The sequence below is a fragment of the Astyanax mexicanus genome, chromosome 8 (assembly GCF_023375975.1).
Source record: "Astyanax mexicanus isolate ESR-SI-001 chromosome 8, AstMex3_surface, whole genome shotgun sequence".
NCBI classification, from domain to species: Eukaryota; Metazoa; Chordata; class Actinopteri; order Characiformes; family Acestrorhamphidae; genus Astyanax; species Astyanax mexicanus.
Window position 1 is genome coordinate 44,396,896 of NC_064415.1, and position 17,403 is coordinate 44,414,298.

At 40.0% G+C, this 17,403-nt stretch overlaps 1 protein-coding gene across 1 annotated transcript; it reads left to right on the forward strand.

Moving 5' to 3' along the window:
* Positions 1 to 527: 527 nt before the first annotated feature.
* On the forward strand, positions 528 to 15,836 carry slc1a8b (solute carrier family 1 member 8b). Its single transcript, XM_022677977.2, has 11 exons — positions 528 to 1,089; positions 5,285 to 5,364; positions 5,973 to 6,188; positions 7,411 to 7,453; positions 8,664 to 8,874; positions 9,373 to 9,472; positions 10,248 to 10,481; positions 10,860 to 11,054; positions 12,717 to 12,851; positions 13,532 to 13,646; positions 14,717 to 15,836. Exons 1-11 carry the CDS (start codon positions 847 to 849, stop codon positions 14,870 to 14,872), a joined length of 1,728 nt encoding a protein of 575 aa, XP_022533698.1. The 5' UTR covers positions 528 to 846; the 3' UTR covers positions 14,873 to 15,836.
* The last annotated feature ends 1,567 nt before the right edge of the window (positions 15,837 to 17,403 follow it).

Below are 17,403 nucleotides of genomic sequence, written 5' to 3' on the forward strand. Positions count from 1 at the left end.
ATTGTTTATTTAGTAATCATGACTACAAATACACATTGAAGACAAAAGAACAATGTATTTTGAGAAATAACACCACAAATATACCATCCCCACTGTGAAGCTCGGTGATGTCAGCATCAATTTAACATATTGTCATAGATGTCTTAGTGGCCTCCCTCTGTTACAAATGTGCCATATTCCTTCTATTTCTTAATTATGGATTTAACTGAACTCCAGGCGACGATCAGTGGCTTTGAATCTGTTTTGTTTCTATCCTCTGGCTCTTCAATGTTGTGTAGAGTGTTCTGTTGTCCAGTGATCAGACCTTTTAGACAGGCATGTTTATTCTATAGTCATTTGAGACACACTGACTGCTGACTCCATTCACTAACCGTGAGACCGCTAGCACTAATTGTCTGGTCAGTCACTTCAAAGGAGGTGAATATGTATGCAATATGTAGTCAATATAAATTAGACTTAGAAAGGCTTGTAATAAAAACTATAATAGGGGAATACACACTTTTGATGTGCACTGTTAGTGTAAGAGGTGTGAAAAAGTAAAAAAAAGTAAAGCAGGTGCTGTGAAATTGTTAACTGTCTCAAAACTCTAAAGAGAACCTAGACAGTGTGGTTTCTCTGTGCTTAAGCAGCCTGAACCCAGTGCTTCCATCCATTCATGAAGTGAGACTCCTCCTCCTCTTCAGTCAGTGGTTCTCAGACTTTAAGTCTAATGCATCTCCAATTCCATTATCCCGGCTAATCTGGCAGCGTGGCGAGGCCGGAGTCTCGGAGCTATCCTTGATTTCTTAATCTCTAGTGAGAAGCGCTTTACTCAGAACTGCTGCGCAACACTTCCTAAGATCAGCCATGGAGGAGAGGCAAAGCAGCAGCAGACGCTCTTCATCTCAGTATCAGTCCTCTCCAGACTCGCCCTGGAGAGCCATGGTAGAGTACCTGAAGAATGTCCTGCACAACAAGGTGTCCCAGAGGATCCGAGACTGGGTGAAGGACTACTGCAGGAAGAACGGCCTGCTGACCCTGTCTGTGCTGGCCGTGATAACTGGCTGCGTGGTGGGCTTCATGCTGAGGAGCCTGAATCTGTCCACTCAGGTAATCTCCATCAACATCATAATCAACATGGGCTCTGTTCATTATATAGGGGGTGTCGCTAAAACTGAAAACTGTTAAATAAATGGATGGATTGATACAAGTTTAAATTTTTTTTACTTTCTGTCATCACTGACATTGATTTTCTTGGTCTTATACTTTTTAATATGTCTTACCCAGAGCTGGGCAACATGACCATATTTTATTATATCGTGATTAAAATTCTTATCATATTGACAATATGCTTTAATAAGCATGTCAAGGATATCATCATATCACCTTACAGAAAGAGTAGAACATCTTGTAAAATTGGATGATTTGCAGCAGAAATTGAATAAAAATCACTAAACTGTGTATGAAAGTACTTAAATAGAATCCGCCACTGTTTATATTTTTTTCTAAATTTAGTTGCTTTTATACAGTTCATATTGGTATTGGAATCATATCATATTGACCAAATATAATAAACATATTGTGATAGAAGTTTTGCCATATCGTCCAGCCCTAGTTTACCACATCACAGTTAATCCACAGGTGAGGCACTTCTTCATTAGAAGATTACCTAACAGGGTATTACCTCATGTTTTTTCACCTGTATGAGCAGGTGCAGCACTGCATCCCATACTCTCTACTGGAAAGGGCACCCTAAGGGAAATTGTCTAGTATGGTTGGCATAGAAGGCACTTAATTACAGCACCCATTTCTATTAAACTGGAAAAAGAGAGAATAGCCAGTAGAGAATAGGGCACTCATTTAGACAAAATCTCTTAATCTAGAGGGCACATCATTATTTATTATTAAGGGTACACTAGGGGTCAGCTTCATCCTCACAAGAAGAACACTTTGGCCAAACTTTTTCAACCCTCTAAGATCACCAGTGTTTAGACTGCACTCTTAAAACATAATCCCCGTTTTGTTCTTTTTTTTTTTAAAGATAGTGGTTCTAAGGATGTAGAATCACAACCACTTAAAGGGTTAGAGCTGCAGGACAGTCCTCAGTGCTCATTCTGCTGGACCTCTCGGCTGCTTTCGACACAGTCAACCATGACTTCCTCCTAACTATACTCTCGAACATGGGGATCTCAGACAATGCGCTGTCATGGTTCAGATCGTACCTCACTGGGCGCTCGTTCAGGGTGTCATGGCAAGGACGGCTGTCCCCAGCCCACTCGTTACCCACTGGGGTTCCCCAGGGTTCGGTACTGGGACCTCTTCTCTTCTCAATATGCACCACCTCTCTAGGTCGGGTTATCCGCTCACATGGTTTTTCCTACCACTGCTTTGCTGACGACACTCAGCTATACCTGTCGTTCTCACCAGATGATCACTCAATCTCTGCACGAATACCACAGTGTCTCTCAGACATATCCGCATGGATGAAGGAACATCACCTCCAACTAAACCTCTCAAAGACTGAACTTCTGGTCATACCAGCAAAACCTTCTATTCAACACAACTTTGCCATAACCATCGACTCTCTCTCTCTCTCTCTCTCACCGACAAAGGTTGCTAGGAACCTGGGTGTTATGGTTGATGACCAGCTTCTCTTCACGCACCATGTGGCCTCAGTTGCTCGATCCTGCCGCTTTGCGCTTTACAACATCGGAAAAATTCGACCGTTTCTGACGCAACAGGCCACCCAACTCCTGGTACAAGCTGTGGTAATCTCACGCCTCGACTACTGCAATGCCGTACTAACTGGCCTCCCGGCCTGTGTAGTAAAACCACTACAGATGATTCAGAATGCAGCAGCACATTTGGTCTTCAACCAACCAAAACGGGCATATGTCACTCCGCTGCTCATTGAGCTCCACTGGCTACCGGTTGCTGCTCGCATCAAATTCAAAGCGCTTACAATCGCCTACAAGGTGATGACAGTACAGGCTCCTTCCTACCTGCACTCGCTCCTGAAGGCTTACGCTACCTCCCGGCTGCTGCGCTCCTCCAATGAACGTCGCCTCGCTTTGCCAAACACTCACACAAAGTAATCCAGACTGTTCTCATACAGAGTTCCCCAATGGTGGAACAAACTACCTTCCACTACCAGATCAGGAGAATCTCTCGCTATCTTTAAGAAACTCCTGAAGGCAGAGCTCTTCAAAGAGCACTTACTCTCCTAACACCTCTAACAAACTAACTAATTCTAACCTCATCTCCTTCTTCCTCTTCTCTACTCCTCTATCCCATTATTTCCCTCTGACCTCCTTAAGGCCCTATCTATAGATGCTTTATTTTTAACTTCTATTATTTTTGTACTTAACCTCTTCTTTTATTTGCACTTCAATATTGTAAGTCGCTTTGGACAAAAGCGTCTGCCAAATGTAATGTAATGTAATGTAATGTAATGTAGTCAGTCCGGGCCAAGAAAATAATAATCCATCAAGACTTTTGTTCCAACTGACTGAGGTGGATTTTTAATTCTGGACCCAAATTTGTCCCCACTACATACAAAAGACCCCTTGCAGAGGATTCTGTATCTTTCTTTTAAATACATAACCAAAACAAGCACTATTGTCACACATCAAATAACCCTGTTTGGCTTTCATTCCACCTTAAATGTATTTTTTTCTGCCCAAAGAATGCACAAACATGGCTTCTTATTCAATTCACCATGTTCTATCAAGCATCAAGCAATCTTAAATTGTAAGGAGGCAAATTGTGACTTAACTGAAAATTCAAAAAAGGAGTTACACCTAACTCAGCTCATCCACCATTCATTGAAAGGTTCTTTAAGAAAGTAAAAATGTTCTTTGAATAACAGCAATATAGCACTTACTGCTGTAGATTAAAAAATACATTTATCTGTGCTTTCCATGAAGCTGATCTGATTGTGATTCAGAGACAAGAGCGCCCCCAGAGACTTTTTCTATTCTACAGCCAAAGGGTCTCACTGCCAGATCACTCAGTTCCGTTTACAGTTTGTTTTTCTGTCTGCTGTTAAATCAGAACCGACACAAGAACACAGCTCACCAGCACAGCACAGCACAGCCACGGCTAATAGGCTAACACCAGAACTCAGATAATATAGAGTGTGTCCCATTTGCATACTAATTAGGGAAACTACCTTGTGAAACACAAGAAATGCAGACCTACTGCTGCCCACACCACCTCACTTAAAAAGCAGTGTAGTGATGAAGATCTCTGTATCATTATCATAAGGGAAAAGCTAGGTCCCAATGTTATTAAGGCATGGACAGCTCACTGCTTACAAGTGATTAGCTATGTTATCATTAGCTATTAGCATTTAAGCCTAATACAACAGAAGGCTTGATAACTAAACTTTGACTCAGGAATGACTGGCTGCCCGTCGCTTCAGAATCCTGTCTGAGTAATCAGCATTTCTTATGTTTCAGACACACAGATTATGAAAAAAACATAAAGGATAGCACTTCAAGTGCAGCTGTAATGGAAGTAATCTATGTTAGCATAGCAATGTTTATATTCTTTACACTAACCTGCACTATTAGGATTAGTATACAACTCAGTATTTGGTGTCAGGCATTTTCTACAGTATTTTAGGTGGTGGCGGTCATATTCTAGATGTTTGTTGTAGGATTGCAAGGTGGCTGCTACAGTAGCCAAAGTGTTTCCTACAGGATTGATAGGTGGCTGCTATGGCATCACGGATGGTTGATAATTGATTTCTAGGTGGCTGCTGTGGCATCCCAAGTAGGATTGGTGGGTAAATGCTTATTTAAAATTATCATAGGGGGTTGTTATGGGTTTGCAAGGTAGCTGCTTTGGTATCCAGGGTGCTTGCTATAGGATTTCTAAATGTCTGCTGTTGCATTTCACATGGATGTTTTATGTTTGCAAGGTGGCTGCTAAGGTATCCCAGGTGTTTGCAAGAAAATTATAAGTAGCTTCAGGTGTTTGCCACGAGGTTGCTAGGTACCTGCTATAGTATCCCGAGTATTTGCAATAGTAGTTCTAGGTGGCTGCTGTGGTATGCAAGAGGGTTGCTATTAGATTGATTGGTGGCTGCGCTACGATAGCGCAGGGGGTTGCTTTGAAGTTGCAAAGTGGCTGCTATGGTATCCCAGGTGATTGCTATGGGTTTGCTAGGTGTACTGTTAGCTGATCATTTTTTTCTTTATGTGATAAATAGCGGTGATGGAAAGCTAGAGGAAACACAATAGTATTGATTTTCTATGTTCTAAGTATTTGAGTTCTAAGATCCTAATTTCTTGTCCTCCAGGCCAAGATCTACTTCTCTTTCCCCGGAGAGCTGCTGATGAGGATGCTGAAAATGCTCATTCTTCCTCTTATCACATCCAGGTAGATTCATCTGCTCACTCCACCTCAGATGATACACTCATTCCATTAGTTAAGCATCCAAAACCTTCTTTAAATTTGTCACAGTTCTAGATAGAAACATTGATTTAACTAGTGAACCCCTAAACAACCTTTTTATTTTTTTAGTTTTTAAAAAAGTTTTTAAAATTATTTTAAATGAAATCTAGTTGAAATATAAAATCGAAAAATATAGAGATTATAAACAATTATTTAAATGCTGACAGCCCAAACTCACACTGTAGTTTCTACTAGATTTTGAAATATTACTGTAAATTGATTTGATTCAGTGACAAGAGCATTAGTGCCAATGTCAGAATGTAGGATGATCATCACTCCACCTTATCCCCATTCCCTGACTCATTTCAAAATTGATTTCAGAGCACACTGTTCCGTGGCTCAGGGTAGACTTATACAAGATGTGTGTGTGTGCATGTGCACAACAATGTTGGGAAAGGATGTAACTTAAAGTAGCTGGATGCATTCAATAGAAGGTGTGTCCACAAAAAATGTAATGTATCATGACTGATCTGTAATAGAATAAAATAGAATACTGGCAGTGATTATTGGAACTGTTGCTCCTTCATGTGCAGTTTGATGTCTGGTCTGTCAGCCATGGACACTAAAGCCAGTGGGCGCCTGGGCCTCCTCACCATCACCTACTACCTGTGGACCACCTTCATTGCGGTTATTGTGGGAATCATCCTGGTGCTGCTCGTCCATCCCGGCACAGGGACAGAGAAGGAGGGACACAAGGCCTCAGGGGGGCCGGTTATGACCTCCGCAGATGCTCTGCTCGACCTCATTAGGTTTGTATCACACTCTGACCACGGTACCAGCTTAAAGCAGTACTGTCCAGTCCACCCCATCACTGTTGCCCATGTTCTGGGACACATGATGTGGGAAATGCCTCTGTCTATCTGTTAAGTTTGGTCTTAATGTTGTTTAGGGTGTTTAGATGGATGTTTGGGGTGATGTTAGGTGATGTTTAGAGGGATATAAGGGGGAATATATTTGGAGAGGTGTTTAGAGGATGTTTGGAATTAAATTTGGGAAGATGTTTGTGGAGACATTTAAAGTGATGTTTTAGAGCTGTTTGGGTGATGTTTGGGTAAAATGTAAGATTTTTTATGCTAATGTTTGAGGTGGTGACATTTGATAAGATGTTTGGGAGATGTTGGTGAACATGTTGATTTGGGTGCGGTGATGTTTGAGAAATGTTTAGGGTGATTTGTGGAATATGTTTGGGTAATATTTGGTTGCTGTTTGGCTGGTGGTGTTTGAGGTGGTGATGTTTAGGGTGATTTTTGGGGAGATGTTTGGAGATGTTGGAAATGATGTTGATGTGTGATGTTTGGCGTAATGTTTGAGATTATGTTTGGGAGATGTTTGATGTTGCGATGTTTAGAGTGATGTTTTAAGAGCGGACAGGGAATTCTTGGATGTTTAAATAGTGTGATATTTTTTATGAAAATAAATAATTTATGCATTAAAATCTTCAGAACTGAAAAATATGTACATAAACATTTGACAACATGCTCAATATGGCTCCTGAGGTTCCACTCAGTGAGGTTCCTCAGCGGTAAATCTGTAAATATAGATTCATTGGTTCATTTCAATCGACACAATCCCAAGGAGAGTTGTGTAATGTGTGAGGAGTGTGTCAGGCTTAGGCTCTTCCTGATTACAATCCTGTCATACAGGACAGCAGCCTCAGAGTATTTTTAGTGTATGTGAATGGTGGGGATTTGCACGGCACACCTGATCTGCAGAACAGATTTAACTGGATTCCCGTTGTGGGTTAGAACCTCCTGCATAGGAGCTGTTATAAATAAAAGCTCAGCCCTCAACCTTTAACCCCTAAATCCACAGCAAATAGGCTTTTTATACTGACCATCCTTTCTGTCCACCTCACACATTTGACAACACACCCTGCTAATGCTGCGTCACTGACAAATCCCCAGCCTGCAGCCCTCACATCCAACATTTTACACAACAAAACATCTTATTTTTCATCTGTTTCTTTTTCAGGAACATGATTCCTTCCAATCTAATAGAAGCAACATTCCAACAGGTGAGCAGAGAAATTAATTAATTATTGAAGAACTATAGGAATAATTTGGCAGTGATCACATTTACACTCATTTCCCATCCACAATCAATATATCAGCCAAAACATGTATGATGTGAGACATTTGCTTCTTCAGAATTTTTAGAAGTTGTGAAAACATCTGAGCCTCATAAAGTGAAGTCAATACAATTATAGGTCTCGGAGTTTGAACAATGAACCACTATGGCAGTGGCGTCGCCTGGCCTGGGCTTCCGGGGCTTTAGCCCCGAATAATTATCCAGAAGCCCTGAATCGTTTTTCTCGGCTCGGCTGTATTATTAATGAGGAGAGCGCTGTGTGCATGGAAAATTTATTAAAGCTAATCACGGTGCCAGATCAAGGATAATGTTCAGCCTTTTAGGAAAGAAAGGAAATCAGTTACCTGGTTTTGCGAAGCGCATTGAGCTAGTAGGGACGCCCCACCCTGCTGTTGAGAATTTTTGAGGGTTTCTGAGTTTGTGTAGTGGGTTGCTGTGCTGTTGTTAAAACATATTTGGATATAGCGCGGTTTTTATAAAAGAAAGGTAACGGAGCTAACCATGTAAACTGTGATTAGATTGTTTCTGATAGCTGGTTAAAAAGACTCATCTCTGAATCAAAACAAACTTATTTAGCTGACCGGTTAGCTAGAAGCTAGATGTTGTGGAAAGCCAGAAACATAGTATTACTTCGTTTAAATGAGTTTATTAACTCTGGTCTCTGCCCTAAAATTGTGTTTTCCAACCGATCAGCTAATAAACTACACATTATAGTGTTAAACATTATATATCATGATACTTATTGTAATATATATATATATATATATATATATATATATATATATATATATATATATATATATATATATATACAAATACATTACAAACTGCCATGTTAAGTCACTCCAGCAGTGGACCTGAAAAACGTATAGTCACTCCAGCAGAGGGTCATGGAAACACCCAAGCTAAGATTCATTACAATCATTCTGTTGGCTAGCATGGAATAAATCCAGCCTGTAATGCAGCATCTTTCCAGCAGTGGTCCTAGGAAACATTGCACTGCCTACTAGCTAAATTATTAGCCTCAAAGTTAAACACAAAGAAACAGCAGTGTGATGGCTGATCGACTGTTAAACTGGTGCTGTAAATATACAGTAATATATTGACTGACCTGCCCTCTCACTGTTTGCTTTCAGTATAAGACAGATCTTGTGCCTAATGTCAAGAGCATCCCACTCGAATCCCAAGCCAACTATGTGTACATCATGCCAGACCATGACAACCCAAAAATGGGCCACCCGGTGTTTCTGGAGCTGACCCCTGCTCCGGAGATCCACTACAAAGTAGTTCCTGGGAAAAGCAGCCAGATGAACGTCCTCGGAATCGTCATCTTCTCTGCCACCATGGGTGAGTACTGTTCGATTTTACACAACACACACTCTAAAACACTCTCGTGAACATATTCTTAATTATAATAAAATATAGCTCTACATAATACCAATGACCTAATGAACTAAAAAGGGTTGAGTAGATTTTGCACCATTGCTGTGAGGATTGGATTGCATTGAGAGCATTAGTTAGGTCAGGTTGTTGGTTGATCTCCATCTCATCCCTAACTCAACCCAAAAGTATTGGATGGAGCACCATGAGAACACAGATCCACTGCACCACAGCTCAATGTTGTGAGGGTTAATAGTGCTTTAAGCTCATGTCTGACATTAGACATAGTTCCAATGTTTTCTATATAAATGTATTTACTCCAGGGATTTGCATGTCTGTGTCAACAATGGGGGCAACTTAAAGTAGCTGAATGCATTTATTAAAAAGGGTATCCACAAACGTTTGGACGTGTAGTGTATCATTACCACTGTAATTAATCACTATACCTGTAAAATATGGTTGCAGGTTTGTTGCTGGGCAGGATGGGGGAGAGAGGCTCTCCGCTGGTTAACGTGTGCCTCTGCATCAACGAGTGTGTAATGAAGATCATCAACGCTGCCATGTGGTGAGTAAACACTCACACACACACTCACACGCATATTGTAACAATGCATGTAGTTTACATTTCTGATTTTTTTCATGTTTCCAGTAGCTCTAGTATCAATGTTAACATGAGCACTGTGATTGAAGCAGCTGAGAGCAGCAAAAGCTGTTATAGCCAGAGAAAAGTCCCAAGACCTACCAGACACCCTGTTTTAAAATTAATCAAATATAGCGTTGCAGGAATGGTAGTTTTTTGCCCTCTCCACACTGAGGAACACTTGTTTTGAATGAAATTAAATCATCTAAAGGACTGCAGCTTTAAATGTAATTAAAATAATGAATGTAAGAATGGCAGAATAGAATTACATTTACATTATAGGTGTCAGTCTCTGAAATAACATTTTAATGCTAGTGTTGCCCTGCATTTTTGAGAGGGAGACAGTTATACTTGTGTAGTGTGGTTTAGGCCTGGCAGCCTAGAACCTTTTTTACCATATTATAATCTCAGGGTTGTTTTGATGTTTTAAATTAGGACGGGCTGTGTGAGTTAAATAAAATCTCAAATATGTCATCTGGCTCTTTGAAAGGAATGTATTACAAAAGGAAGTTGGGTCAACACTTAAAAATAATTCTCTAGAAAAAAGTCTCTAGATTAGCAAATGACTAATATAAGCAATCATTAAAAAAACATAAAAACACCCTAGCAACTATCTGCTATGCCTTTGTAACCACCTAGCAGAACCAAATAAAATAATAGTTTACTCAACTAGACTATTTTTCTCTTTCTCATTTCACAGGTATTTCCCATTCGGGATTGTGTTCCTGGTGGCAGGGAAGATCTTGGACATGCACGACCCCGTGATCCTGGCAGAGAAGTTGGGCATGTACTTTATAACTGTACTGGCTGGCCTGTTTGTGCACGGGGTCATCCTGCTGCCCATGTTCTTCTTCATCTTCACCAAGAAAAACCCCTTCAGCTACATCCGCGGCCTGCTGCAGGCGCTGGTCATCGCACTGGCCACTTCATCCAGGTACAAATGCACCTCCACTACCCTGACAGAACCGTTACTGCACTGCCTCAAAACCACACAAGATACCATCCCAACCACCTAGCAACTCTTAATTATCTAATATAACCTAATATACCATCACTGACTGGCTACACCATAGAAACCATCTGGGAATTGCTCAATCTAAATCTTACTAAATAACTAATTGACAATTGTTTTCATATTGATTGGTTCATTAATTTACTATTTTTGAATGACCTAAATTGATGTCCCCACTAGGTAATTTTGCACACAACACAAACCTGGTGATAAATCTGTCCTTTTTCTCTCTTTCTCTCTCTCTCTCTGTCTCTCTCACACTCACACACACACACACACACACACACTTCTCTCCTGCAGTTCTGCCACTCTGCCCATCACTATGAAGTGTCTCCTGGAGAACTGCCATGTGGACCGGAAAATCGCTCGCTTTGTGCTGCCTGTCGGAGCCACCATCAACATGGACGGGACCGCTCTGTACGAGGCAGTGGCTGCTATTTTCATTGCCCAGGTCAACGAGTACGAACTGGACTTTGGACAACTTGTGACCATTAGGTAAATCATTACACAGTGCTGTAGTATACACCCACTGGCCACTTTATTAGAAACACCTACCTCCTAGTGCTTCCACTCACTGGCCACTTTATCAGAAACACCTATCTCCTAGTGCTTCCACTCACTGGCCACTTTATTAGAAACACCTGTCTCCTAGTGCTTCCACTCACTGGCCACTTTATTAGAAACAGCTATCTCTTAGTGCTTCCACTCACTGGCCACTTTATTAGAAACACCTATCTTCTAGTGCTTCCACTCACTGGCCACTTTATTAGAAACACCTGTCTCCTAGTGCTTCCACTCACTGGCCACTTTATTAGAAACAGCTATCTCTTAGTGCTTCCACTCACTGGCCACTTTATTAGAAACACCTATCTCTTAGTGCTTCCACTCACTGGCCACTTTATTAGAAACACCTATCTCTTAGTGCTTCCACTCACTGGCCACTTTATTAGAAACACCTGTCTCCTAGTGCTTCCACTCACTGGCCACTTTATTAGAAACACCTGTCTCCTAGTGCTTCCACTCACTGGCCACTTTATTAGAAACACCTATCTTCTAGTGCTTCCACTCACTGGCCACTTTATTAGAAACACCTATCTCCTAGTGCTTCTACTCACTGGCCACTTTATTAGAAACACCTATCTCCTAGTGTTTCCACTCACTGGCCACTTTATTAGAAACACCTATCTCCTAGTACTTCCACTCACTGGCCACTTTATTAGAAACACCTATCTCCTAGTGCTTCCACTCACTGGTCACTTTATTAGAAACACCTATCTCCTAGTGTTTCCACGCACTGGCCACTTTATTAGAAACACCTATCTCCTAGTGCTTCCACTTACTGGCCACTTTATTAGAAACACCTATCTCTTAGTGCTTCCACTCACTGGCCACTTTATTAGAAACACCCATCTCTTAGTGTTTCCACTCACTGGCCACTTTATTAGAAACACCTATCTCCTAGTACTTCCACTCACTGGCCACTTTATTAGAAACACCTATCTCCTAGTGCTTCCACTCACTGGCCACTTTATTAGAAACACCTATCTCCTAGTGCTTCTACTCACTGGCCACTTTATTAGAAACACCTATCTCCTAGTGTTTCCACTCACTGGCCACTTTATTAGAAACACCTATCTTCTGGTGCTTCCACTCACTGGCCACTTTATTAGAAACACCTATCTCCTAGTGCTTCCACTTACTGGCCACTTTATTAGAAACACCTATCTCTTAGTGCTTCCACTCACTGGCCACTTTATTAGAAACACCTATCTCCTAGTGCTTCCACTTACTGGCCACTTTATTAGAAACACCTATCTCTTAGTGCTTCCACTCACTGGCCACTTTATTAGAAACACCTATCTCCTAGTGCTTCCACTTACTGGCCACTTTATTAGAAACACCTATCTCCTAGTGCTTCCACTCACTGGCCACCTCCAATTACTCTTTCCGTGTCCACTTTACTTTAGTGCCACCAATTGGCCACTTTCTCTAAAACACCTCTTATATCTCCACCTAGTGGCCACTTTTAGATAGGAGTCCAGTAATTGGAAGCCGAAGACGGTAGATGTTTCTAATAAATTGGCCAGATGGTGGCACTGTGTTCAATAGGAAAATAAAGTAATGATAATGTGTAATTTCTCCATCCTCTTCCTCCAGCATTACAGCTACAGCAGCTAGTATTGGAGCTGCGGGGATCCCACAGGCTGGCCTCGTCACAATGGTGATTGTCCTCACCTCAGTAGGGTTACCCCCAGATGACATCACACTTATCGTTGCCATCGACTGGATCCTGTAAGTGTGACACAGTGGAATACCAGGGTGTTGTTATCAGAATACTGAGCCTGTGACCTTGTTCTGTTTCAAACATACATTTTTATTTTCTATAGTTATCAGGTCAAAAAGGATGGGGTTATCCAAAGATGTTTAAATAGCTTGATATTTTTATTGAAAATAAATAATGAATAGATTAAAATCTTTAGAACTCCAAAATGTATATAAAAATGGTCTTTTAACCACTTAAAATAATAATTAAACTTCAAAACTCACCCCCACATCAAATTAAGCTGTATACAATGTGCAAAAATACTTGTGAACTGAAGGATAACATTCTTTTATATTAGTAATAATTAATTAATTCAGAGTAAATCTTGAAAATGTATTGTTACACACTGTTTGTTTGAAGTTTAAAAAAGCAATGGTGCAAACACTTTAGGCACATTATATTGGAATTGACCCACCAAGGCATGTCTTGGAATACCACCATATCATTTAAAGGAGCAGTTCACTATGACAATACTATAAAATGAATCACAGATCCCAGATTCAGTCACAAATCAGACACACCCAAAATCTTTATTTATTAATGTACATTATCTTTAATCAACTAAAACTGTAAGCTCTAAGTAAGACTTGTCTAGTAGGAGAGCTCAGCCCCACCTGATCAGTCTAATGTTTCTTAACATTTTCTCCAGGGATCGATTTCGCACCATGATCAACGTGCTGGGTGACGCACTTGCAGCAGGAATTATGGCCCACCTGTGCAGGAAAGACTTCCAGCCAAAAGGTCCACCAAACAACGATCAAAGGGTGAGCCACAGCTTTCACTAATACATTTATTATTTGTTGATGTATATTTTAATATTAAAGTGTAATCTGGAGAAATATTGCTGGAAACATTGGTAGAGGTTGTTCTACTTAAAAGAGTTTAGCCACAGGAGTGGGACATTGAAACTGAAACACCTGTCATTTTAGTGTGGGAGGTTTCATGGCTAAATTGGAGCAGCCTGGTGGCCAATCTTCATTAATTGCACATTAGGAGCACCAGTAAGAGCAGAGTGTGAAGGTTCAATTAGCAGGGTAAGAGCACAGTTTTGCTCAAAATATTGCAATGCACACAACATCATGGGTGACATACCAGAGTTCAAAAGAGAACAAATTGTTGGTGCACGTCTTGCTGACACATCTGTGACCAAGACAGCAAGTCTTTGTGATGTATCAAGAGCCACGGTATCCAGGGTAATGTCAGCCTACCACCAAGAAGGACGAACCACATCCAACAGGATTAACTGTGGACGCTGTAAGAGGAAGCTGTCTGAAAGGGATGTTCTGGTGCTAACCCGGATTGTATCCAAAAAACATAAAACCACTGCTCCCCAAATCACGGCAGAATTCAATGTGCAGCTGAACTCTCCTGTTTCCACCAGAACTGTCCGTCACCACAATAAATTATTGTGGTCTAAAACCAGGTGTTTCAGTTTCATTGTCCAACCCCTGTACATTTACACTGTAAATTTATAGTCTAGTATGATAAAAGGGGTCAAATATGGGGTCAAATCGGCATCAGCAACCAGAGTCTGAGAAAGCACAATTGACGTTGCTCTCTCTGGGGGTGGTTAGATGGAATTTCCTGCCTTAGTTACTCCTAGTGCCATGTTGCTAAGCAGCACAGGCATCTGTTATCTGGTGTATCATAGCTGGGTTGCTGTGCTTTCAGAGTGCCCTGGCTACCCGGTAATATAGCATCAGTGGCAGTTTGAAAAGAGGCAACGTCTAACATCCTTCTAGTGTTGGGGGCACTAGTAGTGATAGAAGGAGTTCGTACAAACAGGGTTTGGTAAATTAATTAAAAATGACAACTGCTTATTGTTGTGTTTTAGCGAGACACTGTGACATCCTACTACGGAAACCAAAGTGTGCAGAGCATCCCTTCGTCTGAGGTACCTCTGATTGCTAACCGAGACTACATCCTGGAGGTGGTGGGGGATCAGGTGATTGAGAGGCCTACCGCGTACTACAACCTCTGCCAAGTCTGAGTCGTTATGAGGAGAGCCCAGAAGGAGTCGCTGCCTTCCACTTCACCGAAACCTTCCCAGCTTTTTCCTTTACCCTTCACTTCTGGTCGTGCCATTCTGCGTCTCCATTGCGCCAGAAACTCCTCCTTCACCTTTTGCGCAGAGAGCAGAAGTTTCAAGAGACCTCACATTTGACTGATCTTGAATATTTGACTGATTTTGTATTTCCTAAATTAGGGATTTTTTTTATATTTAAAACACACACACACATATATTTATATATATATTTATGTTCTAGCATTGCCTTAAAATGCAGAATTTGTCTCAAATCAATTGACACCAGTTAGATTACAGTGACAAAAAAACACCTTTTAAATATTTAAAACCAAATGTTTTTTCCTGTAGCCCACATTTACTGTTAAATCATACAGTGTCAAAAAACATAAACCAGTTCATTAGAGATTCTACCAGTTTAAACAGTAAAGCTGTTTTATTAACATTTTTCCTTTTGGCCTTAAATGGTGCAGCAGCCTGGAGCACAAAAACATACAGTAACTGCTGCACCTTTTAAGGCCAACTAGAACATTTTGGAAAAGATCTCTCCAGTATTTTGTTCCAACTGCCTTGAATCCCGGGCTGGATTTTTCATTCTGGAAAAATGACTACCATACCTGGCAGTTAGAACTATGCTGACTGGTATAAGCTTCTTTCACTTTCTACTTTTGGGCTAAACAGGGTTAAACTGTTGATGTGATATTTAACTGAACTTTATCAGACGTATTAGTATCTGCTCATGTGGTCAGCTGCAGTATGTGAAAGCCAGGCCAGCCGCTGCCTTGTTGTACTGCGAGTGTTGAAGAGTGAATGTTTCTGTAGTCGAGTAGCGACGAGGACTGCGTGCGCAGCTCTCAGAACAGTACTCAACTGTAACTGTGTTTATTTATTTTTTATAATAAAACTGAAGGAGTATTTCCACACACCTTAAGCAGGTTCTGTGTTTTGCATTGATTGTAAAATTATATTTACCAGTATGAAAAAATGTATATCAATCTAGCTTTTTGCATTTCTTGCCAATATTTAACACGCTAAAATATTGCTAAAAATATATATTACATTTATTTTCAAATATATATGGAAATATATAGCCTTTCTTAAAGTTAAGTATTAGCAGGTTTACATGACAAACACGGAAAAAACTAACTGAGTAACATTAACACAGTAAAGATGCCGCTGGATCATTTAATGCATATATTGTTTTTTTAAAACCAAGAAGTAAATCAAAGGTACTCTAAACTATATCTACAAATACATACTCTTTTGGGCAAATATCTGTTTGAGAAACATACAATATAGAATGTTTTATTATATTTATTACCATACACTTGTTTTGCCCATTTTCATTAAATTGCAAAAATATATTTAATAAATATAAAATAAAATTTTGTTCAGTTATTTTTCCAAATGGGAAAACTGATCAGAAATTATTCAACAATTCACACGATTAAAATATTGATTAGATATTTTGATACAACAATAATACATGTGTAAAATACACCTTACATTATGCTAATCCATTTCAAGCTGATGTGCGTAAGTTTAGAGACTTGGGGGATTGAGGGTGCTTTCTGGTGAGAATGGGTAATTGCACTCTGCATGTGGAAGAATCATTCTTATGCTATATCTTCAAGATAAGTCCTGATATAGTACTCTAAAGTCACATTAACACAGTCTATTGCTCTAGCCAAATCTAGTTACAGGAGCAAAGGAAAAGTAGTATAAATGATCAAATATATCTAGATATCTGCAAATTGCAGACAATTTAAACCCAAGAATGTTTCATCTAGTCAACTAAATTTAATTGGTAATATACATCCATTACTGTATTTCAGACCTGCAACACAAGAAATGAGGTCTATATCATTAAGTCTATAATAAGGTCAAGCACTACGGTAAGCACTAAAATGTAAAGTTAAGTTAAAAAATGCCACTTAAAACTTACCTTTGGAAACCAACACGCTGATAGCCCTGATTTACAGTAGTATAAATAGGTTTGAGCACCTCTGATCATTTTTCTGATTTTTCTTTATAAATCATTGGTTGTTTGCATCAGCAATTTCAGTTATTTCAAATATATCATATAGTAAAGGAACACGTTTAACATTTGAGATGTTAAACGAAATTTATAGGATTAACAGAAAGTGTGCAATAATTCCTTAAACAAATTAGGCAGGTGCATAACTAACTAATAATATCTACTGCTATTTACTAAATCCTCATTTTGCAGAAATAACAGCCTCTAAACACTTTCTGTAAGTTCCAATCAGAGTCTTCTGGCTTCTGGTTGAAGGTATTTTGGATCATTCTTCTTTACAAAACATCTCCAGTTCAGTCAGGTTTGATGGTTCTGATTATGAACAGCCCGCTTTAAATCACACCACAGAGGTTCAGTAATATTCAGGTCTTGGGACTGAGATGATCATTACAGAACGCTGTACTTGTTGCTCTGCATGAATGCTTTAGTAGATTTAGAGCAGTGTTTAGTCTTTAGGTTG

Excerpts from the sequence above, each read along its gene's own strand:
- slc1a8b (XM_022677977.2), top strand. The coding sequence starts at position 847 with ATGGAGGAGAGGCAAAGCAGCAGCAGACGCTCTTCATCTCAGTATCAG. Across the intron at positions 9,473-10,247 it reads ATCATCAACGCTGCCATGTG|GTATTTCCCATTCGGGATTG; the intron begins GTGAGTAAACAC and ends CTCATTTCACAG. Across the intron at positions 12,852-13,531 it reads GTTGCCATCGACTGGATCCT|GGATCGATTTCGCACCATGA; the intron begins GTAAGTGTGACA and ends CATTTTCTCCAG.